This window comes from Numida meleagris, chromosome 4 (genome assembly GCF_002078875.1).
Source record: "Numida meleagris isolate 19003 breed g44 Domestic line chromosome 4, NumMel1.0, whole genome shotgun sequence".
Taxonomy (NCBI): Eukaryota; Metazoa; Chordata; class Aves; order Galliformes; family Numididae; genus Numida; species Numida meleagris.
This window is the reverse complement of record NC_034412.1, coordinates 22,190,356-22,212,808: the sequence shown is the minus strand read 5'-3', so window position 1 is coordinate 22,212,808 and position 22,453 is coordinate 22,190,356. Positions and strand designations below refer to the sequence as shown.

Sequence of the window (22,453 nt, the reverse complement as noted above, 5' to 3'; positions counted from 1 at the left end):
TTGAAAATTGTGCCAGCTGGAAATCAGTGCATTAGATGAACAGAGGAGGGACAGTGGTGTCTGGCAACATTTCTCCACAGACAGAGAGCAGCGTGAGGGCTGCCCATCCATACTCATCAGTCTTCCTTTAGTATCTGGAAACAGGTGGGCACTGGACAGGGACACAAAACCCATGACCTCCCAGGGTCCTGTCCTCTGCTATCCCTGCAGGCTGTGCTGCCTCCTGGAGCCGCTGACATTGGCACTGTCCACTGCAGGTACCGTGCTGCTGGCTGCCAGGCTGTTGCTGCTCCCTGCTGCGCTGCCTGGGGTTGGTTAGTTCCACCAGCCTTCATTTATTTTTTCTCTTTTTTTTCTGAGTCTGCAAAATGTTCATTTGGCCGCCGGGCTGGCCTCGCATCTGTCCCAAGCAGGGATGGAGCCAGGCAGTCTGTCTGTCCTCAGGCTTAGCACCAGCTCTGGAACACTGGAGCATGAAAGACATCTTTGGCACCAGCCTTTGTCCTCTGTACCTCACCCTGCGCCGAGCTGAGCACAGTGAGGAGGAAGCAGGAGAGCTGCCAGCTGCAGGTCATCTGTGCCCTGCTGCTGCATCCAAAAGCCATGGCTTGCTTTCAGGTCCCTCAAAAGAGGTTTTGGAAACACAGTTGATGCATCTTGGATGATGGGCTTGGTGAGGCTTAAAACCCATGGTGCTCCATGGACTCACTGCCATGCATTTCTGTGAGGAAGATGGAAAATAATGACTGCAGTGATTATACAATTAATTAGACTTTGAAAGCATCATATTTCCATCAGCCCAGCAGCTGTTTCTTTTAGAGTTTTATTTGGAAAGATGAAAAATCTTGATTTGTTTAACACACACCAAGGTGCTAATTGTGGCAGGACTGGCATAAAGGTGCACGAGGCAGCTGCTCGCCACATGGTCCAGGCACTCACAGCCCCATCCGTGCTCAAAGCAGCCAGGGCCCTGATGTGCAGCTCACACCTGGAGGTGGAAATCACAACACCCCCTGTTCTTTTGATCACAGCACTTTGAGGATCCTTCCTCGGAGAGACTGTGGAGATGAAACATGAAAATAAAAGGTGCACAAGAATAGCAGCAAACTGCAGATCTGCTGTGTTTTCTCGCAGTGGTGGTGCAGAGAGCTGCCCCTGGCTTGCAGGCTTTAAGTAAGCATCAGTTGGCTCGGAAATGTGAGCTGCGCAACAGTGCTGGTTTAACTGGTGATCCTGGGGGTTAAAACGTCCATCCAGACAGCAAGACGTTCTGAGTGGAAAAATACACCTGTGGATTTGTGCAGGCCCGATCTGATGTACATTTGACACAGACATTTTGTCCTCACCTCTGCGATCCCCGCGCAGTGTCAGGCAGCACCCAGCTGCTGCAGGGCGCTGCTGCCCTTGTGCCAGCTGGAGGGGTGGGTGGGAGGCAGGGCCTGAGCTGCTCCGAGCAGGGAGCTCCTGGGGAACTCCAGAGCAGAGAGAGCCCGCAATGCTACTGAGCCTCAGCCATAGGCCTTACGGGCTGGCCTGGCCTTCCCCTTCCACCATCCGTCCTCTTCCTCCTCCCAGAGCCCTCCCTGCACCTGCCCCCGGCTCCCAGGGGCATGAGGCACAGATGGCTCACAGGAGCCTGGGGCTGAACGTGCAAGGGGTACAGGAATAGCAAGAACTCCACTTGTTCTGTTGGTGTTAAATGCCTTTCAGATGCACTTAGAGGCCCCTGAAGGCCACGGAGTCCCATCACATTGCAGCTAGGCTGCAGGTTCTCATTTGCTTTCAAGCAAGGCTTCAAAAGGAGAAAGAATTTGGGTGGAGTGGTTTTTGTTTTTTTCCTTTCCCTTGATCTAAGCCAACATTTCAAAAGCAGCATCTGCAGCTTGGCTGCGGGGTGTGGGTGCAGGACAGCCAAGGACCTCCAAGCGGGTGCACACAGCTGTGCTGTGTGGCTGGACCTGCTGCACACGCTGCCCCATCACAGTTCAGTGCTGCTCTGCCAGATGCCTGTGGCTTCCTACAGCTCAGCCTTCCTCCAGAGCTGGGATGCTGGGAAGAGGAGGAGGATTGTTGCCCTGTCAAAGAAACCCTCAACCTCCTGGACACGATGACACAGAGCTTGTCGCAGTACTGGCACCTCTTTGTCACCAGTCCCCATGACCACGCTCTTTGCATCCCAAACTTAGTTCTTTGGTCTTTCCAGCCAACTCTACAGAAAATAATTGGCTTGTCTTGAGGTAACTGGAGTCCCCAGCATGTCTGCACTCAGGTGCCTTCAGTCCCCAAGTGTCCGTGTAGGACAGCCTCACATGGCTGAGCTGCTTTTCCCATTCCATGAGCAGCTTTGCCTCCCCTGTGTCTTCATTTCAGAAGTTCATTCTGAACTCATGTCTTAGGTAATCGGATAGCTTTATTCTCCCTTCACATGCCTCAGTGCAGGCAGACAGAGTGGGTGACTGCTTGTCCCTCAACCTCTGCATTTCTGTGAGACTCTGCTTTGGAAGCATATTAATAAGCTGCTTGGCAGGAGCTGTCTTGGTTAAAAGCCTTCTAGGCTGAATGTTTTCTAAATTGTCTGGGGTGGCTGCAAGGAACCTAGCTTGGGACTAATCCCCCAGCCCATCTTCTCAGCAAATTGCTTGCAAAAGTCATTAATTTTACTGTAATTGATTTAAACATTGCTCAGGAGGGGGAAAATTGAGGGAAACAAATACCAGTTTGAATCCCAAGAACTACGTGTGTTCTCAATTCTCTCTCGTATTATCTCCCTGTGTGCTCATTCCCCGCTGGCCCCTCTGCAGCCGCCGGTACCGCACGGCACATGGTGAGTCCCAGCACTGCATACTGGTGCCCCGAGCCCTGCAGACCTCCATGGCACACAGGAGGCTGTTTTCTGCTGTGGCCAAGTGCTTGCCTCCAGCAATTGGCAGCTGGATGGGTGGCTCCATCAGCCATGCATGGGCACATCAGGCTTTGGAAAGCAGCCATGGAAAAGCACAGAGCTCGGCTGCTGATGCAAGGCGCAGTCATGGAATAATACCTGATGACAGCCTCCTTGAAATGTCAGTGCTGGTGGTGGCACAGGGCTTTGTGTGCCGCAGCCACCTGTTCCCATTACATTAGCTCATTGCTACTCAAATCAGCTACTGTATCTCCAGCTGTAAAGTAGCTTCAATTAAAATGATTCATTGCTCAAGACCAAGTTGTCCCCCATTTGGGGTATTTTTTAGAAGATAACATTTTTTCCTTACCACTTCATTGCTGGATTTGCACTTTCAGGGACTTTCAGGGACTGCTCCCACTGATGTCACTGGGATCAGAACAGAGTATCTGGATTTTAACTAAGCAGTGACATAGAAATAATGTATTTTTAAGTTGGGCTTGGCTTTGTTTGGCATGTTTATTTATCCCTCTGGCAGCTGAATGAGGAGTGCCCTGGCTCCAAGCCATATCTCTCAGTAACATTCTTTTTTTGGCAGCTTCTTCAATGTATCGTGCATTTCTTCTTGACATCTTTATGCAGTTTCTGTGTCACTGAGCTAAGGCAGGACTATAGGTGCCATTAAAGCTAAAGGAGAACATGTCAATATGGGAAATCAAGGTCGTTATACAGACAATGTAGTTGAAAATTACATCTTTGTAAGGTGAGCTCTGGTACCAGTGTTCCAAGCCATGCAATGTTTGGTAAGCATGCTCCATGGCTGTGCTGCGGCAGGGCAGGGATGGGCCATGGCTAACATGTACAGGTGGGGCAGGGCCAGGCCGTGGCTGATGCGTACAGGTCCTTCTAGAGCAGCAAGGGGACAGTAGGGCTGGGTGTGTCCTGCGGGAAAAGGCTGTGTCCCACCAGCCTGCCAGCAGCTGTCAGGGAAAGCCCCTGAACTCCAAGGACTTGCTGTTTCCCAGGTGATGTAATGCAGGTCCTCTGTGGTGACAAGACGCTCGGCAGCCACAGGCTGGGCTGCATTGGCGGTACTCAGAGAAGTCACTCACTGTGCTGTGTCATTACGCTGTGCAGATCACTCAGACATGAACGCATGCTGCTGGCCTTCAGTTCAGCTGCAGGCCATGTGCTGCCTCCAGTGGGCTGTGCTGACTGCAGGACATGTCCCACTGCTCCACCAATCACTGCACACCCCCAATGGGCTGCTGGGAAGGAGGGTGGGCAGAATGTCGCAGGGTGCCTTAGAGGCTGAAGGGTAGCAGCAGAAGAACAAAGCTCAAATGTCTCGGCTTCCCTGGCCTGGAGTGAGCACTTCACTCCCATGGGGTGGGTATGTGTCAGGGCGGTGGGAGAAGCAGACTCCTCATGGGGATCTCTGTTGAGGTGTGGTTCAGGCTTACCAGCCCTAAGAGTGCTGGTGGTATGTGGGTGGGGGCTTGCTGTAATGTTATTTTTTTTTGTCTTTGTTGCATTGGTTGGTTCAGGCTGGTGGTGGGGGCAGGGGGCAGGACCAGAGGAACCCCTTGGGGCATTGTGTCCATAGCCTGATCCAGTTGATGACATCCCTGCCCACAGCAGGAGCTGGAACCAGATGGGCTTTAAGGTCCCTTCCAGCCCAAGCCATCTGGGGATTCTATTATTTCTATTTCAGCTTTTCCAAAGCATGTCAGCTGAAGTAGAAGTGCTTCAGCAGTGGCAACCAAAGGAAACAAAACCCCTTCCTTGGAAAGGGTCCATCGGGGCAGATGTGCTTGTGTCTGCTGTGGGAGAGGTGCTCCCTGAACAAAATGGGAAGTTCACTTCAGCAAGGACTAAAGAGGTGTTCGAAGGGCTCTGTTCCTGCATGTGCTCCCAGACCCCCAGCGGGACGGTGCAGGGCCAGTGCCACGCAGGGAGGAGCTCTGGGGACCTTCCCTCTGCTTTGCACTGCAAGGAGCAGAAGCACAGGGCCAGGCTGGGTGGAGCGATGGAGAGCTGAGCTCTGCCAAGTGAAACAAGAGCAGAACACTCTCTGACATTGCTCCTCCTGCCCTGTCATCCCTCTGTTTTCTGTTCACCTGCAGTCTGCCCATGAAAAGGGAGCACTGCTGCAAATGGGTGGTGTGCATAATTCCTTGGAGAAAAGGAGAGGAGCCTGGTCTCTTCCCCAGTACAAATCAATATTTATCCTCTCTGCCAAGAGATTGAATGCCTGACCCCTGTCAGGCTCAGGTGCAGGGAGATGCCACCTGCAGGTCCAAGGGCAGGCTGCAGGGCAGGAGCAGCAGCGACTGCCACCTCACCAGGCACCGAGCATCCCATGCCTGTCCTCCTTCAGGGAGAGCCACCTGCGAGAGTGACATCGTGGCATTGTGGCAACTCCACGCTGCTGCTTTCAAAGCAAAGTAGCCCAGCTTCATCACTCCAGAAGGCCACACAGTGCCACCAGTCACCAGGCCAGGGTTGTGCGTGGCCATGTCCAGCCCTGCCACTGCCTGCTCCCCACAACCTGCAGAAAGGCCGTGCCCCACGCCCAGGTACGAGCTGCTCACACAGCAGTCCAAGGTGCTTGTGCTGGGCACCTGCAGCACACTGAGACAAAGTCATCAGCAGAAATTCTTCCATCTGGGAAAGAGAGGTCAGCGTCTCTTCTACCTGTATCTCCTGACTTAGGTGTAAATACTGGGGGTGTGGAAGGTCTTCAGCAGAGTGTGTTAGCAGTCTCTAGTATTTGTGCCTGCTGTCTTTTCAGTGACTATTCCGTCATCTGTCCAAAACCCGAGACAAAATATCAGCAAGTCTCTCTGTGTGCCTGTCCCTCTGGCTGCGGCCTTCTCCTCCCTGCGGGGCACTGGGGATGAAACCTCCATCTCCCAGCCTGCGGCTGCACCATGCCGTGCCATCTCCCTGCCTCTGCCGTGGGAATCACCCCAGTGGCACGGCCCACAGCTCAGCAAGAAAGCAGAGCAGCACCTTGGTATGCTCAGTGCTCCCACTTATCCTACAGCACCTAAAGCAGAGGCAGGGAAGAGGTCACAATTTCAGTTCTGTGAGACCCTAAAGATTGAGCTGTGCTGCCAAGGAATGTCCTCAGGAGGCCATGTCAGTGCGCTCCTGCCAGACAGAGCCCAGCAGCAGCTGGCTTTTGGGGCTGAGGCTGGCCAGGAGCCCATCTGCCTGGGAATGGGCAGGCTGAGGGATTTGCTGTCTCAAGCCCAGAAGTGAATCTTTCTTTTCAGAGTTTCTCCTTCCTCCCAGAAAAAATGTAAAAGACTTTATGAAATGTATTTTTCGCAATCAGTGAAGAGATGAGGGGCAGATCTCAGGGCTGCAGCAGCAGCTTGAGGCTCAGGCATTTGCCCCTCTCACCATTTGTTCCCCTGTGGGGGAGTGACAGCTACCTGGTACCGGGCAAGGCTTGCATGCAGGCATTTGATATTTATTTTTGTAAATGATTTTAAAAGAAAGAGTAGAGAACTGGAAATGGGTGCAAGCAAAGATGGAGAGGGGAGGAAGCACTCAGTGAGAAGACAGGGGAGCAGCGAGCTCCATCAGCCCCTCCATGGGGCCTGTCAGAGGCACCATGGGGCACCTCTGTGCTGCAGAGGCTGGGGCCCCTGCCTGGGGGCCCTGGGTTCTGCCTTGTGGGTGGTTTGGTTAAAGGTGGCATGGCTGGGGAGCCACCTGCCTTTCAGAGCATGCTGAGGGGCCAGGCCCCCTCAGCTGCCTGTGTTTCTGACTCTGCTCTGTCTCCCCAGGTGTCCCTCAGCCACGAGTGCACTCGCGCTGTCATGAAGCTGATGTACTGCCCGCACTGCCGGGGCATGGCCAACGTGAAGCCGTGCAGCAACTACTGCCTGAATGTGGTGAAGGGCTGCCTGGCCAACCAAGCTGACCTGAACACCGAGTGGAAGTACTTGATGGGTAAGGTGGCCTTGCTCCTCACTCCACAGCTGCCTCATGGCACCTTTTGAACTGTCTGAGGCCTTGTTTGGAGAGTACAGAAAGAGCCACTGGAAGAGCTGAAGGAGGCTCTTTTACACCACTACTTCTCTGCCTGTGATCTGAAGTCTAGAATCTATTTCAGGATGTTCTTCTGGGCTTTAATACCATTAAAAAGTGCTACTGGCTGGCTAACTGAGAGTTCAGGCATTTCCATCTTCCCCATCTTCACCTGGTGTTGCCCAATCATTGTATTTGGGTCATCTGTCATCTCCTCCCAAAGGCTGAGGCTTAGGGACAGGTCCTGCTGCCTCATCCGTACCACAGCATGTATGAGCACATGGGAATCCCTGGGCAGCCCTCCTTGGGGTGTGGTCTAGAAACATGAAGCCATGAACCTTTTCCATGAGTGGAGAGCAAAGGGATCAGAACTGCTTACTTCTGAATGGAAAGAGGCCTCATAAATTCATGGGAGGGAGAGGTTACAGGTCACATGAAGAATGGGAAAATTAGGCTTGTATTTTAAATGAGAAAAGAGCTCATTTCACTTTAGTCACTCAGCTAAGATGATGGGCATCTCTTGAAGGGGGTTGCAAGTGTGTAGAGGTGTCCTTTTCTTGAGCTGAAAGCCAGAAATATCACTGTGATGGTGTGTTCTGATACCCTGTGCAACACAGAGCAGAGAAGTTATAGAATCATAGAATTAGCTAGGTTGGAAAAGACCTACAAGATCATCCAGTCCAACCATCCACCTACCACTAATAACTCCACTAAACCATGTCTCTCAACGCTGTATCTAAAAGTTCTACCAGGCAGTTCTGTAGGCAGTTCTGCCTTGCCCAGTTGGACATGGGCATCTCTTGTAGTACCTCGTGTATCACTCAGCTGTTTTTCCAGAGGCTGTGGCCCTTGGTTTGAGTGTGAACAGCTGCTGAGAGTGGCTTGTGACGTAACTGAGAATGTTGTGTAAGGCTGGTGAGAGCCAGCATTTAGAAACAGTGTGACGGTGTTACAGCACAGCCCCTACTGCTGTCTGCCAGGGTCTCTCACTCTTCTATGCATGCCCAGAAAGCTCCTGTTTCTCTCCCAGGCTGTACATTTTGGCTGGAGTACTAACATCAGCAACCCTGCTGCAGCTCCATGAGTGTAACCTCCCTCTCAGGGGACATTGCCAAATAAGGATGCCACTGCTGCACTCAGAGGCCGGTGCTCAGCGGGGTGCACTGGCCAGCTGCCTGCCTCTTGCCAGGAGCTAACGAACCAAGTGGCAGTGTGCTGTGGCTAATTGGATGTACTTGCCATTGGTAGCCTGCTACAGAAGAGGGGGAGGAATATTCCCTTCCCCAAGGGTTTACACGAGGATTTTGATGAAGCTTTGTCTTCTCTGACCACAGCAAGCCAACTATTAGCTGTCACTGCTCTCCTGGCAGGGTGACTGCCCAGCTCCTGAAAGGTCAGCACACTGCTCCCATGGCTTGACAGAATTGCATTGTTATGGTGCATTTTGCAGTTATTGAGGGTTCCTCTTGCCCAGCAGACTCTGATCTTGTCAGGAGGTGTTGGCTGGGAGGAAACTGGAGCTTCCTTCAAATTGTGTCTGTATGTTTTAGTGCCAGAAGTCACTGTTTGAGCAAAGACTGGAGCAAAACATGCAGGAAAAGGCAGAAGTTCCATGGCGTTGTCCATGTTTTACCTTTCGGCCCTTCCATGTAGCTGGAGAGAACTTGGTTACAACAGACAGTGTTTCTCTTTCCGTTTGACAAATTAGGGTAAGTCAAACTAAAGACCTTTATAGGAAGTGGTCAAATATAATTTATCACTAATTTGGGGATGCAGACTTTGATTTAAATATCTCTATCGCAACATTACTGCATCTGCAGACTATAATTGCCTGAATATATAGTCTTGAAGATGACACTGCAACCCCTCAGTGGCAGCAAAGTTGTACTGCAAGCTCTCTGATGTTGCAGGAGATGTTATTTCCCAGAATACAAAAACATTACCACTTCATATGGCATGTTTAGCTTTACAAATAAATGCTGCCATAGGACTGTGTTGCAGGAGAAAAGAGCACATGAACTTGGAAACTCAGGCCCCTGTTTCCATTCTTGCTCAAGCTAATCAGCAAAACCTTTATACTTTTTTAAGTGCTGAAAGTAAATACGTAATGTTTCCAGGCTGTGACTGTGCATGTTGTTAAATCCTATATTACAGACCAGAACACAGAATGTGAGCTATGTGGGCATGATCTGGTATCTTCTGTGGATTCTGATGGCTATCCCCCCTCTAGTACTTGCCCAGATTGGTCATTCTTTGAGAGCAGTCAGGACCTGAACATTAGCCATGCAGTAGAAAAGCGAATATATTTTTGAGGGCTGTGCATATGCTGTTACATTGAGCGGTGGGCTCAGGATCAGGCCATCCTCATTAACGTTGTGCTTCTACTGTGGACCTAGCGCTTCTGCACAACATCTGCAGGACCTCATGGAAGACATCTGGGGCCTTTGTGTCAAGACCAACTGCTTTGCACAGACAGGGGACTGAATGCTTTCCTAGCACGTTTGAAGTGATTGTGGTCCCCATTTGTGCCCTGGCTGGCTGGACCCCTGCTCACAGGAAATGTGCTGTGCAGCTCAGTGCTTTAAAGCAGTATCACAGGTGGCACTACACACTATGGGATGGTGTAGGATGAGGGACATGTTTTACTGATGCTCTGTTGAACTGCTGGGCACAACTCACCTGCTGGTTTCATTACTCATGAATATCGGCAGAATGAACGTGTGCTGAATAAGTTTTCTGCAACATCACACCATCTGCTGTGACAGTCTCCTGCCAGCCTGATGGGGAAGGTATCAGGATTTAGGATAGAAAATTAATCACTGCTAAAGAATGAGTTCATTTATGAACCATGCAGTTTTTCAGTGTAGACCCTGGGATTTGACCCTCTTTGTGCAGAGAAGGAAAATTAACATGAAGCCATCACAGGTGTTTTCTTCCATATGGAGAATCCGAAGGAAAGTGAAGTACTTTCTGTTCTACGTGAGCGAGGGCCACCCCTGCTCTTTGCCAGATCTCTTGTCCTGCCAGGAAGCATTTGTTGTGTCCTGGGGAATGAAAGACCACACTGGAGCCACCTGAGGTCACAAGGAACTGCCAAGTCTGTAAATCCTGATTTGGCTTACACATGGCCTGGCCTCCAGACTACTAGAGCTGAAGTGGTAAAAAACTGATGCAGCAGCTGCTTAGCAGCGGCTTTTTTGACTGACAAAGTCAGCCCTGCTTACAATCCGAATTTAGGTGTCTAAGACCAGTTCGGGACCTGTCCAAAGCTTCTGCTTAACTCTGGCTGGACACTGAGGATGTCAGCCTTCCTCTGTGCGGCATTCCCCAGTGCCCCATGACTTGTGTGCGGACAGCCTGCCTTTGCTTCAGACCCACAGAGTGCTGAAAATCTTCTCCATAGGCAGAGGCTGGTTATTTTTTTGTAAGCCAAGCATAGTCCCAAAGCACTCATGCTGGCGTGCACTTCCAGGTCAAGCAGGAGCACTTGGAGAGCCGAGCTTTGAAAGATAAGGCGAGCTGAGAGCAATAGGCACACCCTCAGTCCCACTGATCAGTTTAGTTGTAGGCTTCAGTCTGCTCTTTTGCCTTTAGTGCATGATATTTCATTTTTCTTGCTCTTTCACTGCCACAGAAGCTGTTGCCCTCATCCAGTACCTCTGGCACCCCATCCACCCTTTCGAGAGCTGACCCATTCTGGAGGAAAATGAGCGTAGGTTTGAACAGCAGTGAAAATGGAGAGAGATCCTCTAGCAAATTTTCCCAGAGGCCAACTGCTTATCCCACCTAGCATGAGCATGAGCTTTAACATGCTTTTTCTGATGAAAGGATGTCTCTGTGTTATTTTACCAGATGCCCTGGTCGCTGTGGCTGATCGGATTGATGGACCATACAAAGTAGACACAGTAATAGGGACTATTCACTTGAAGATCTCTGAAGCTATTTCTAACCTGCAAGAAAACAAAGATTCAATCACAGCTAAGGTAAGAGCCTGTGCCTGAGCCTGGCCAAGGATACACTGTATGTAATTGCCTGGATCAAATGTTTTTTGTTCTCACTATTGAACTGAACTAAAGGAGATGAAGGAAGAAAGGGAGATGAGATGTACTCTCTTTTAATGATGGGAAAGCACCGTCTTAGACAGACAAAATCCTTCTCAAGTATTTTCAAATACTCCTCTCTGCCACAGTCAGCTTTCCTTAGGTACGGACACGCAGGTGGGACTGCATGTGCAGTGACTGTGGGTGACATGGTGTATTTGCTGTCATGTACCTCTGTGTCTGAAGAGCCTTGAAGTATTTTGACTGAGCTGGGGCATTTAGAGGAAGTGCACAGTCCTTCTTACACTAGCAACAGAAGGCAGCTGCTTCAGCCTGCTTTGGGGTACTGTTCTGTGATAGAAACACCACGCCCAGACTGTGTCTGTGGGACAGAGCTGCAGTTTGGCAGTCCATCTTGGAGGGGCTCTCCTGATGCTCACCTGTCTTTCAAGAAGTGTATTATGAAGATTTTCTTCTGTTGGTCTTCTATTTTTTTTTTATGTATTTATCCAGTTAATCACAATCCATTCTATAGCTGCAGGTGAGAGAACCTCCGGGGCTTCTGATTCTGCCCAGGCGTTTGCTGAGCCCTGCAGCTATCCCACAGTTAGGGCTAAGATGCAGATGAAAGGTGTGTGGCAGGCCCTAACTGGATCTTGGAGAGGGGAAGGGACAAAAGTATTGCTTAACCAAGCAAGAATTCACTAGCACAAATCACAGCACTAATGGGAGTATGTATCCAAGTACTCATTTAGGTTTATTTTCTAACATGAAAGACCATATTCTTTCTCTCAGTGTTAGGTTGGAAGAAATTGTCCACATAAAAGCAAGCCCATGGTGGCATCATCTGAAAAGAAGGGTGTTCCCAAGGGACATATAGTAAGTCTGCTAAAATCGAAAGGGATTAAATAGTCTAGTGTAGTCAGTGACCAGTGTTGACTGGAACAACAAAACATATTTGATAAAGTTCTCAGTAAGATCTAGTGGCCAGGTGAATGTGGCAATCTTTGCTGGTGCCACTGGTAGCAAAAGTTTGGAGCTGCAAATTACTGCAACTGCAAGCTCTGGTTTGAGCACAGCACAATGATCTGGTAAAGTATCACTGTCAGATGAACCCAGGACTAGCCTAGGCTGCTGCCCTCCTTCAGCTGCAGAAGCCTCCTGGCTGGTAGATAGGGTGATAGGGACAGGAAGTACACAAAGTTAAGAGATAAATCCATCTAGCATCCTCATTTGGCCTTGAAACATCCAACCTGACAGATCTTGACATATCCACAATGCTCTCCTGGTCAGAGGGTATTCATTTGCTGAAGTGTGCTTACCCATCATGAGAGTCATTGGGGTAGTCCCCCTCTGCCTATTGTCCTAATCAGGGAAGCTCACATGCTCTGCAGTTACAAAGGCCCCACCACTGATTTAATGAGTGTGAGCAACTCCCATCTTATTTTTCTCAGGCTTCCCAGAATTTTGTTTTTAAATCATAATAGGAACAGACAAAATTGCTAGCTGTAATTTAATATCAACATTAGTGTCTCCTCCAAAAACGTTCTAATTTTGTGTTTGTGCTGAGCATTTTGCATGATAGCAGTAACCAAAAACAGTTACAGCATGCTGAAAACAAGTCTTGGAACAAGAGTAGCCTGACCAGAAACTAAACCAGACTCTCGGAGATCTTGCAATTGGGAAAGATAAACATTTAAAAAAAAAATTGCTTGTGGCGTCCAAATTAATTAAGGGAATAGTATCAAAGCGTAGGGTTGAGAATTTGGTTTGTTTTTCAGGTTTTCCAAGGCTGTGGAAATCCCAAAATCAGCACAAAAGGCTCCAGCAGTGAGGACAAGAAAAGGAGGGGGAAGGTTACATTAGAAGCCAAATCCTCTGCAGTGGCATTGGAGATGCTGGTGAGTTTGCCTCCAAAACAGCTCTGCCACTGGCATGCCAGGCTGGCCGTGCTTGCACAGTGTGTCCAACCTGGGGAGTGGGACATGAGGTCCCTGTCTCTAGAGTGGGCAATCCCTCTGTGTTTCTGGGACCTGAGGCTTTGTCGTTCCATGAGCACTGAGTCTTCTGTGGAGGTCTTGGATTCTGTGGACAAAATCCTGCATGATGTGCCATGGCCCAACATTTCAGAGGCCCTTCAGTCCTCCTGTCCCACCTCGACAGACCTCTCCTGGCTCCCACTGAGGCTGCTTCCCAGCATTGCCCTTACGCTCCAGAAAAGGATCTTCTCCTGGTCATCCCCACAGTACCAGAACAATCATTAGCATGTACTCTTTGGCCCTGGGTGCTTGGGTTGAGGGTTGTTCTTTAGGGGAAAGTCGGTGACGCTTCTGTGTCTGCATAAAATCAGACTGCATGATGGTAAGATGAAAAAAGTAGCCAGAGTCCTTGTCCTTTCTGCAGCCCTGAGATGCCCCACAGCTGTCCCGGCCCTGAGCGTCCTCTTTGTTTATAGGTTTTAGATGCCAAAGGGAATCTGACAGCTCTCAAGTCTTACTGGGTCACCCTGCCCGGCGTCCTGTGCAGCAAAAAAGTAATGGCCAGCTCAGCAGCGGATGACAAGTGTTGGAATGGGATGACCAAGGGCAGGTATGGAGAGGGTCATGGTGTCAGGACAGCACTGTTGCAGGGTGGTGGGAGAGGCAGGGTTTAATAAAAGGCAGTTATGCTTCATCAACCACCTCTGCTCACTCAGACTGAGGGGAAAGGTCTGTCCCTGGCCAGAGAAATGCTGCATTTCCTCTGAAACTGGTGCCTGGGAATTTCAATCTTGTCATTTTGCTGTATGTTGGATGGTTAAGAATCAGGATGCATTTGCCGTGAAATAGCTGTGTAGTTTTGTACTAATTAAGCAATTTTGCAATACTGCGTGCATTCAGAAGGCAGAAGAGCTGGATTTACCTCTCAAACTCCAGAACTGTTGCTGAGAATTGCATGTAGGTCCTTTAACCATACCTGGGTGACATCCAGCAGCTGCAGAAACAACTGCCATCCCTGGCTGATGTTAAAGTATGGCAGTGAGAAGAGATGGGCTGCAGGAGGGAGCAGTGCAGCTCTGGATGACAGCCCCCAGTGCACTGAAGTTTCCCTGAGAGCCTGTCTGGTCTTACTGGGGCGGGGGGATTCAGCCAGCCCAGGATGCCAGTCCCTGTAGCATGTAACCAGAGCAGCAGTGAAGGTGTTCCTCAGCCTCTTGTACGGGCAAAGCTTTTCCACAGTGGATGCAGTGTTACTGTAGCTCCATGGGTATCAGCCTCAGAGCAATCTCTCAGCCCCGCATGTAGCCCTAGAGCAGCAAACCTCTCCCCACGCTGGGACAGTGATGCTGCACCTCCCAGAAGCTGAGATGGCCTGAGGGTGAGGCCCAGACTCTGATGGACCCTGACCATGGCAGCAGAGCTTGGCCATCCCTAGAGCCAGCTATGTCAACACAAGAGACTTCCTGTGCAGGCTTTGATCCCTGCAGCCTTGGTATGGCCATCTGCAGAGCCCCTGCTGCTCGGCACCTTGCGGGCACAGGCACTCGGCCTCCTTCCCTGCCCAGGGCTGTTCAACAACCCAACACCACTGACTGTGCTGCTCTATGCTTCAGAGAGGCTGCATTGTCACTGGTATCTGTACTGGGGAGAGCTGAACTTAGTTGGGGGCAGATGTGTAAGCCTATCACCTTCCTTCACAGTTACCTGCCCGAAGTGATGGGAGATGGCTTAGCTAATCAGATTAACAACCCAGAGGTGGAGGTGGACATCACCAAGCCAGATATGACCATTCGCCAGCAAATTATGCAGCTGAAGATCATGACAAACCGGCTGGGCAACGCCAACATCGGGAATGACGTGGATTTCCAAGATGCGAGTGAGTAGCAGAGCTGGGCTGGGGCTGTGCAATTGGTCCTGCAGCACGGTGGGGCCGTTGACCCCTGGCTTTTGGCTTTTGGCTGCAGAGGCTCTGTTCAGGTGCACCCAACCTGCTGCAGGGTGCTCAGGGGCTGCTCTGCTCTTGGCCTAGTGCTGAAAACTCAGGTGCTCTCCCCAGCCCCAGCCCAGCCTGGCTGATGAGGCTGCTGCTCCCAGAGCCTTCTGGCTGCTGCAGCAGCAGGTGGTTGAGTTTGCTGGAGATCAGCTCCAGGCTTGCATCCCACAGTGGGGGACACAGATGGTGGCCAGGCCCTGTTGTGGCACTTTCTGCTCTCTGCTCTCAGCAGCTGCATCCTCTGTCCCTGCCATGGACAGTGCCACCTTTCTGCTGCCACAACCCTCCATGCTGTGCCTGTGTCCTTGTACCCCACTGCTCCCCATGGGGCAGCACCCATTATCTCTGCACGGGGACAGCTCTGGGCTTGCTCCGGGCCTTTCAGTGGGGTGGGACAGGCACGCAAAAACCTGCCCGAGGGATCACAAGTGACACACAAACAGGTTGCACTGAGTTGTGGCCACAGCCCAGGGTTGGCACAGTGCACAACAAGAAGGCAGGGTGGGCACTACAAGCCGGGCTGGGCTCACCCCTCTTTGTCTCTGCACAGGCGATGACATGAGCGGCTCAGGCAGCGGTGACAGCTGTCCTGATGATGTCTGTGGCAAAAGACTTTCTAAGAGCCCCAGCACCAGACAGCCAGAAACGCACGCTATCCCGAAGCAGTCCGGACACGGCATCACTGGGGCCAGCAGCAGATCTTTACCTTCTGCCTTCCTCCTCTTCCTTTTGGGGGCTTCCATTGCCGCGCAGCATTTGTGGCGGTAACTCAGCAGGACAACCAAGAAAGAGACTGCGGCCAAGGGCTTCACTTTGCCAAAACCAACCAACAAGAGGACATATGTACTTCACCTTCGCAAAAAAGGAAAAAAAAGGAAAAAAGGAAAAAAGGGGAAAAAAAATAGAGGGAGGAGATAAAGGTTTCAGTTGTTTGCTATTTCTGGCAGTGCTTGAGCTGTTTTCTTCTTTCTTGGTCTCTTCCCCAATGCTGGGCCCTTCTTTCCATACCTCATTGTTTTACTTTTGTTATTGCCACAAAACTGGCTTGTGGGGCTGAACTGAGCCTTCACAGAGAGGCTTCCTGGTGGCCCCTCCAGGGGCAGCTCTTGTGCTGCCTGCAGCGGAATATGCAGTTCCCCTGATCTTACCCAGCCACCAGCCAGAGTGCTGCCTAGTGTGCTGCTTCCTAACACGCCGGGCTGAGAGCAACGCAGGGAGACCGAGCGCACCTGCGCTGTGCAGGTATCTGGGGGCTCCTCCGAGGTTTTCCTCTGTACTGCTGAACCAGGCAGAGGTGGCCCTTCACTTCCATCTGCATACATGGAAGTGTGAGCAGATGTGGTGGGTTGAACTGAAATGATTTGGCAGTGACTGCTGGACCCAAAAATGTAGAACTCCCTTTTTCTTTGGAAAGGTCACAAATGGGTTTATTGACTAGAGCTCATAGCTGACGACATTTTTAAATGTAGGTCTCCTACATCTAAGTGACTGGGAATGAGTGTTAGGGGTGGGGGGCTGGGGTATTTTTTCTTTGCATGCTAGTTGGAAAGCCATTTTTTACCCAAGTAATAATGGTCCAATTTCTACCTGCAGTGCAGTACCATAAAAGGTAACAGAGAGATGAAAGTATGCACAGTAGGATTCCTTACTGGACATAGTTGTCATAGATAGTTGTGCTGCCTCTGCCTCCTCTGGCCCCAGCCATAGGTGTGAATGCCTTTTTTTTTTGTAGTTAGAAAGACCAGGGGCTGTGTACCAACAAGAGCATTGTGACTGGTTGTGAGAGCTTGCACGGGCACACATGGGCATCACCCCCTACCTTAAGGCAGCACACTGGTGGCAGTCAGCTGTGGCAGTTGGTCGTGCCTAAAACTTGTTTTTGACATTAGCAGTTTAAGAGAGGATGAGAACATGAGCAAGGCAATGCCAGCAGTTGGCACGGAGCTTGTCCCTCAGCGGGCAGAGCTGCAGGTCCTGGGGCTGGGCAGAGGGTGCCCAGTGCTGGGTGGTGGTGCAGGGTGAGGGCTGCTGTGCCCTCCCTGCCCAGTGCGTCTGGCAGCAGTACGGTAGGCCACGGACAGGCAGCACTGTGAGGCTCAGCCATGTACAGCTATGGATAAACAGCAGTCATGGGTTAGCTCTGGAAGTGCAGCAAGTTCCACATCACCTTTACTGGTCTAAAGAGCTCCTGTCCTTTTTCTTCTTTTAACTAGAATTGCCAACACAAATGTAGCCTTCAGTTACATAGATTTCCACAACTGCAGAAAGTTTTGATGCAAAGCAAAAGGGGAAAGGGCACTAAAACATTGCATCCAAGAAAGTTTGTGTTGGAGCTTTAAAAACAAAGGCTGAGGTCAATGCTTTGCATAGCAGAGCTTCGGAAGCAGTCCTCATCATTTCCAGCTCCATGCAGTGACAGTTTGCTGTCAGCCTCCCACACTAACCAGCTCCCTCTGGGCTCTGAGAGGAGCACACCATAACCAAGAATTCACCGTGTCCTGTTAATGCTTTAACAGTTAAATAGTCCACACTATCAGCTCTGTTACATGAAGAAAATAGCAGGAGCAGCTAAGCCTTTGGGGCTAGCAGTGTGCAAGTGGTGGTGGGTTGGTTTGGACGGGCCTTGTCCTCAGGATGCCAGAGTTGTGGTCTGGAGAAGTGTATCAACAAAGTCTCCTGTCTGTGGAAAAGGGAGAACCAGCGGATTCCCAAATGTCTGTGTCCTTAAGCCTGCTTTTCTGTGCCATAACGTGTAAGTTACTTAGGGTGAGTGTCCCCAAGGGCTGAGTGCAGACGCTCACCATTTGCAGACAACAAACTGCCTGTAGTTTTCCGGTGGGCTTGGGAGGGGCTAAGGTAGAGCAAATATCTCACATCCACTTTTGCTTTAAACAGACGCATTTCTGTCTGCAGGAGTCAGAATTATTTCACTTACTGGCATAGCTGGACAGTTACCTATTTCCTTCTGTCACCATGGTACTTGTAACTCTCTTGCACTGTTTATCTAAAGTTAAAAAAATGTTCTTTGAATCCTTGTATAAATAAAAAGGCTGGAGACAAATCTGTACTCACGGGGCACTTTGATTACTTCTCCACTGACGCTGAGTATGGTTTCTTCTTCCCTTTTAAGGCACAGATAAAGGCCAGTTCAGTATTCCTGAGGGATGAACCCTTGCTTGGAACCGCCCAGTTTGTCATGGGTTTTCCTCATCAGCAATCCTATGTAACTTGGTGAAACTAGAGCTAGGGTATTATGGATGCCATGTACATGCAAACCAGACAAAGAGACTGTGGGTCATCAAAGCAAGTATTCTGAACATTCTCATACGAAGGCACAAGAAGTCATGGCATAACAATACACAGAATCAGAAAGGCCATTGGTATGTGTCACAGCCAAGTGTTGGGCTCGTTATTTACAGTGGCCTTGTACCAGTGCAGCTGTTGGCAGAGCACGCAAGTAGAGCCGAACACGGGGCCACCGCAGAGACATGGATGTGCCATCCCAAGCGAGTGCTAGAGTCTGAATGATTCAGCAGAAAGATCAGTGCTTCATCTCTGCACCTTGCCCTTCCAGAGGTGGATGGATGCAGGGTCGAGGCAACATGTTGAAAGCAGCTACTGAAGTGTCAGAGCATGACTTGGTAACTGGAAACTACAAAAATCTACCTGCCTGGATGCAGATACCACTTAAATCTAATACAGTGAGTGATTCCTCTAACTGAGGTATTTCTTTAGCTCGGTGTCCTGCAGTTATAAGGTGCCATACGCAGAGATTTTATAATTATGGACAAGTGTGGAGATAGTGGTCTTCTGCTGGAGTTGTTTGCAGAGCAGTCACCTCCTTTGCCTCCTCTGTGCCTGATGATAACTTTAAATAACAGTGACTTGCAGCTCTTCATGAATTAAAACCATCTGCAAACACCTCTGTTGGTCTGTGAACACGCTGAACACCATACACTTGCAAACTAACTGCTACAACATTGCGAAGGGCGCAGTGGGAAAGGATAGCACGCCTGCCATGACAGACCCACTGCAGGGCAACTGTCTGCAGATATTTCCCTGGGGCCCCGGAAACCATCTGCAGCCCCACAGCGAGGTACCCCCGGCACAGGAGCTGTGCCATCTGCTGATGCTGAAGGTGAGCAGTCCCAGCCCCACACTGTCAGCCCCGCAAACCCACGACCACCAGGCTGCTGCTGCCATTGGCTCGGTGGAGAGTTCTTACCCCTCAAGGAAAGGTCACAGCGTTGGTACCGAGCAGCCATGACAAGAAGAAAATCCTCAGCAGCAGTGCAGGAGCTGCAGGGGCTCTGCAAGCCATGGGGCATGGCACTTGGCTGCTCTGTACCTGGGCAGGCAGCATAGACTCCCATCTCCAGGAGCAGCTGCCCCAGGCACGCTGCTCCCTCTGGAGAGGCACAAGGTGGGGGACGTGTAGTGCCCCCAGACGGAAGGGGACCAGACCCTGCCAAGGCAACAAGGGGCCCTGTTGTGTCACGGCTTCCACTCCAGCCCCACGGGCAGTGCCTCACAGTGCAGTGCTCCACCATGGGGAGCGGACATGGGCAGGCAGGGTGCTACCACTGGGGTGCCCAAGTGCGCTCCCCACTGACCCTCCCCATGGGCAAGCACTGTGCCAGGGGAACAGAGCCATGGAAAGACTTCTGGGATGCTGGCTGGGGGGGCCCTATGGGGCCACCTTTCACCTCTGCAGGTAAGGCTCTCTGCAGGCACTTGGCAGGAGCACAGCTGTAACCTGCCGGCACTGTGTTGCCGTGCCAGGCTCCCCACAGGCATCCCAAGCAGCCCAGTGCCACAAGGGCATGACTCAGTGCTGCACCCCTCTCCGGGATGCCTCTGTGCAGGGCATGGCCATGTCCCTGCATGCGGCCAGGGTGGGCTGCAGGGCTGGGAGCTGCGGGTGCAGAGTGTGACCCGGCCTTCACTTGCTGCCTAGTGAGAGCCACCGTCTGGGACACCGTGGCTGCCCATGTCCGCCAGCAGCTCCTGCAGCGCAAGGTGGGCTTGCACCCTTCTCACCTCTAACCATGACCTGCCCCCCTCCTCAGCCCAGGAGACCGGGACAAGGGAGAATAAAGCCTTGTGCAAGTCTGGCCACATCTCCAAGTTGCTGGAAGACCGTTGGACGCTCAGTCCGATGGCATCCCATGGGGAGCAAGGGACTTACCAGCTGCTTGCACCCCTTCCAGCAGGGCAGCCTCCATCCTCACCTTGCTGCTCTGTTGGTCTCATCTGCCCATAGGGCGTCCGCATTCCCACCCTTGGCTCCTTTGACACCATCCTTGAGCGGGTGCGGGTTGGGGCCGGTCACCTGGCTGTGCAGAGACCTGTCTTCTGCCTGGCCAGGAATCTTGCTGAAGGTCACCACCTGACGGATGATGAGGCATACATGCCAGGTGAGGTGTCCCCTGGACTTGTCCCCTGCAGCGCTGGGTGGTGCCTGTTCCCTACCACATGGCTGTGTGAGCAGACCTCTTGCCTCCTTCTCCCACCTGGGAGAGTAACTGATGCTGCTCACCACCAAACCGCTCACTGCAGAGCAGGTCCCCCAGCAGGCTTTGTGTGCCACACCAGCAGCAGCCAGTACCCCTAGAAACCCACCCAGAGGGAACTAGGCCCTGGGACCTGCAGCACCACTGGCTCCAGACACTGCTCAGCTCTGTTTCTGCTGCAGCGAGGCACCCCGAGGGCCCGGGGGCTGTGGTATGGCTGCAGCCTGCTGGCAATTGGCTGTGGAACTGCCCCATCCCTTCTGTGTGGTTTTCCAGGCAACAAAGTACTGCAGCCCCTGCGGTACACTCAGATAGCTGCAGCCACCTTCGTGTCTCCAAAAAGAGTGGTGGGGTGCATCCAGGCCACCATGTCCCTCTTCTCTCGCTGCATCATGCAGGGAAGAAATGTTGTGCTCGTCCTGAGGGACATTGGTATGCTCCTCATCGAAGGTGCCCGAGTGCAAATGAAATACTATCATGACTTCCTGGAAGTGATGGCAGGGAAAGACACCCTGAAGGAAGTTCTGTTGAGAGTAAGTGTTTTGGTTCTCCTCAGTGTTGCCGCTCCCTTTGCAAGCCGGCATCTGCTAGCAGCACTTGTTCTTGGCCGGCCCTGACCTGGGCAGCCCCTCGTGCTGGGCTCCAGCTCAGCAAGAACCGCTCTGTGCTCACACAGTGCCCACTCATTAGGGCAGGCTGATGGGGACAGGAGGGCTTGTGCGAGGCAGCACTGTCCTGTGGCAATGGGCAGCTGAGCTCCCCTCTCCAGCCCTGCCTCCCCCAGCTCTGTGCCCTTGTTGCAGGTCCCAGGAGTGCTGAGCTCAGTGATCCCTCACTCAGCAGCTGCTGCTTCCCTGACACGCTCAGGCTGCGTCATCGTCTTTCCAGAGTGGGTGTGGGTGCCAACAGCCCTGCACGGGCCCTGCTTGCGGTGGCCTCGTTTGAAGGTGCTGATCACAGTGCCCACTTCACACAGGGCAGTGAGAGAGGACTGCTCTGCACACCCCCTGCACACTGCCACCACCACGGCAGAGCTCACGGGATGCGTAGAGGGACGCTGGCAGCATTGCTGGGTGCTGTGGAGCTGAGGGTGGCCCTGGGGCTGTTTGAAGGGTGGCTGAAGTGGCACTGGGAGCAGATGAGTGCTGGGAAGGACCCACCCTACCTCATATCATACCAGTGCCTTCCTGCACACAGGTTTGAACTGCAGTGTGTTCATCACATGGCACTCAGCGGCGCAAGGAAACCCGTGAAAGGTAGGTGAAAGGAGGCAGTGCAGGACAAGGACAGTAATGTGGCAGCCAGTGCCCTTTTGTGCTAGGGGGAACCAACCTGTTCCCATCTGACAAAGTAGAGCTCTGATGATGTTCGCACAAAGGCTCCTAACCCACACTGATGCACTGTGCCCAGGGCGTGCCAGGGAGCAGGGCCAGAGGCCTGCAGGGAAGCGCCCTCAAGCAGCAGAGCCTCCAACAGCAGCCAGGAGCGTGGCCCCGGGAGGCAGTGCCAGCCACCAGGTGGGTGCTGTGTGCCTGAGATGTCCACTCAGGTGGCACAATGGCTCTCTTGGCCATCGTTGGTCTGGGTGGTAGTGTGGCCATCCTCTCCTGACACGTTTTCTCCTCTCCAACCCAGGGACCCAGGCTGAAAGGTACCTCCCTGGCTGTGAGGGTCTTCTTGCAGCCAGGTGCCCCAAGCCTGGGGCGAAGGCAGTGACAGGGTGATGTGGTACCAGAAGGTGGGCAGGATGCTGAGCCCTGTGCCCGTGCCAGCTGCTCCTCTTGCACCAGGTCTGGGGTCACTGGCTTGCTGCTGCTGGCCACGTGATGGCATGTGTGTGCAGGTTGGCTTCTTGTCTCTCTGCTATGAAATAAAAATGCACCTTTGCCCCACACAGCTGATGTCTTATTTTCTTGCTTTCTGCTTCATGCCAATCCTACCAGCCTGTGTCCTCCCACTGCAATGATCCAGGCTCATCTTCGTGCCATCAGCAGATGTCGGCT

General features: G+C 51.9%; 2 protein-coding genes across 5 annotated transcripts in view; both read left to right on the top strand.

Annotated features, from left to right (window-relative positions):
- GPC1 (glypican 1) overlaps nt 1–18,004 on the top strand; it is a 174,548-nt gene extending 156,544 nt beyond the window's left edge. For both annotated transcript variants that reach the window (XM_021397196.1, XM_021397197.1), the window contains exons 4-9: nt 6,682–6,847; nt 10,778–10,908; nt 12,747–12,866; nt 13,421–13,554; nt 14,645–14,820; nt 15,488–18,004. In XM_021397196.1, coding sequence (XP_021252871.1) covers nt 6,682–6,847; nt 10,778–10,908; nt 12,747–12,866; nt 13,421–13,554; nt 14,645–14,820; nt 15,488–15,705 — 945 coding nt within the window. In that variant the 3' untranslated portion in view covers nt 15,706–18,004. The remainder of the gene's footprint in view (nt 1–6,681; nt 6,848–10,777; nt 10,909–12,746; nt 12,867–13,420; nt 13,555–14,644; nt 14,821–15,487) is intronic.
- Nucleotides 19,126–22,338, top strand: LOC110399050. 3 transcript variants are annotated; one of them, XM_021397198.1, is made up of 4 exons: nt 19,126–19,651; nt 21,648–21,706; nt 21,861–21,967; nt 22,086–22,338. In XM_021397198.1, exons 1-4 carry the CDS (start codon nt 19,257–19,259, stop codon nt 22,164–22,166), a joined length of 642 nt encoding a protein of 213 aa, XP_021252873.1. In that variant the 5' UTR covers nt 19,126–19,256; the 3' UTR covers nt 22,167–22,338. The 3 variants fall into 3 exon arrangements, 1 of the variants encoding a protein (XP_021252873.1); XR_002438852.1 differs by lacking the exon at nt 19,126–19,651 and adding an exon at nt 20,373–20,983; XR_002438853.1 differs by lacking the exon at nt 19,126–19,651 and adding an exon at nt 21,005–21,397.

Excerpts from the sequence above, each read along its gene's own strand:
- LOC110399050 (XM_021397198.1), top strand. The coding sequence starts at position 19,257 with ATGGGGCATGGCACTTGGCTGCTCTGTACCTGGGCAGGCAGCATAGAC. Across the intron at positions 19,652-21,647 it reads GCCACCTTTCACCTCTGCAG|GTTTGAACTGCAGTGTGTTC; the intron begins GTAAGGCTCTCT and ends TCCTGCACACAG. Across the intron at positions 21,707-21,860 it reads CGCAAGGAAACCCGTGAAAG|GGCGTGCCAGGGAGCAGGGC; the intron begins GTAGGTGAAAGG and ends CACTGTGCCCAG.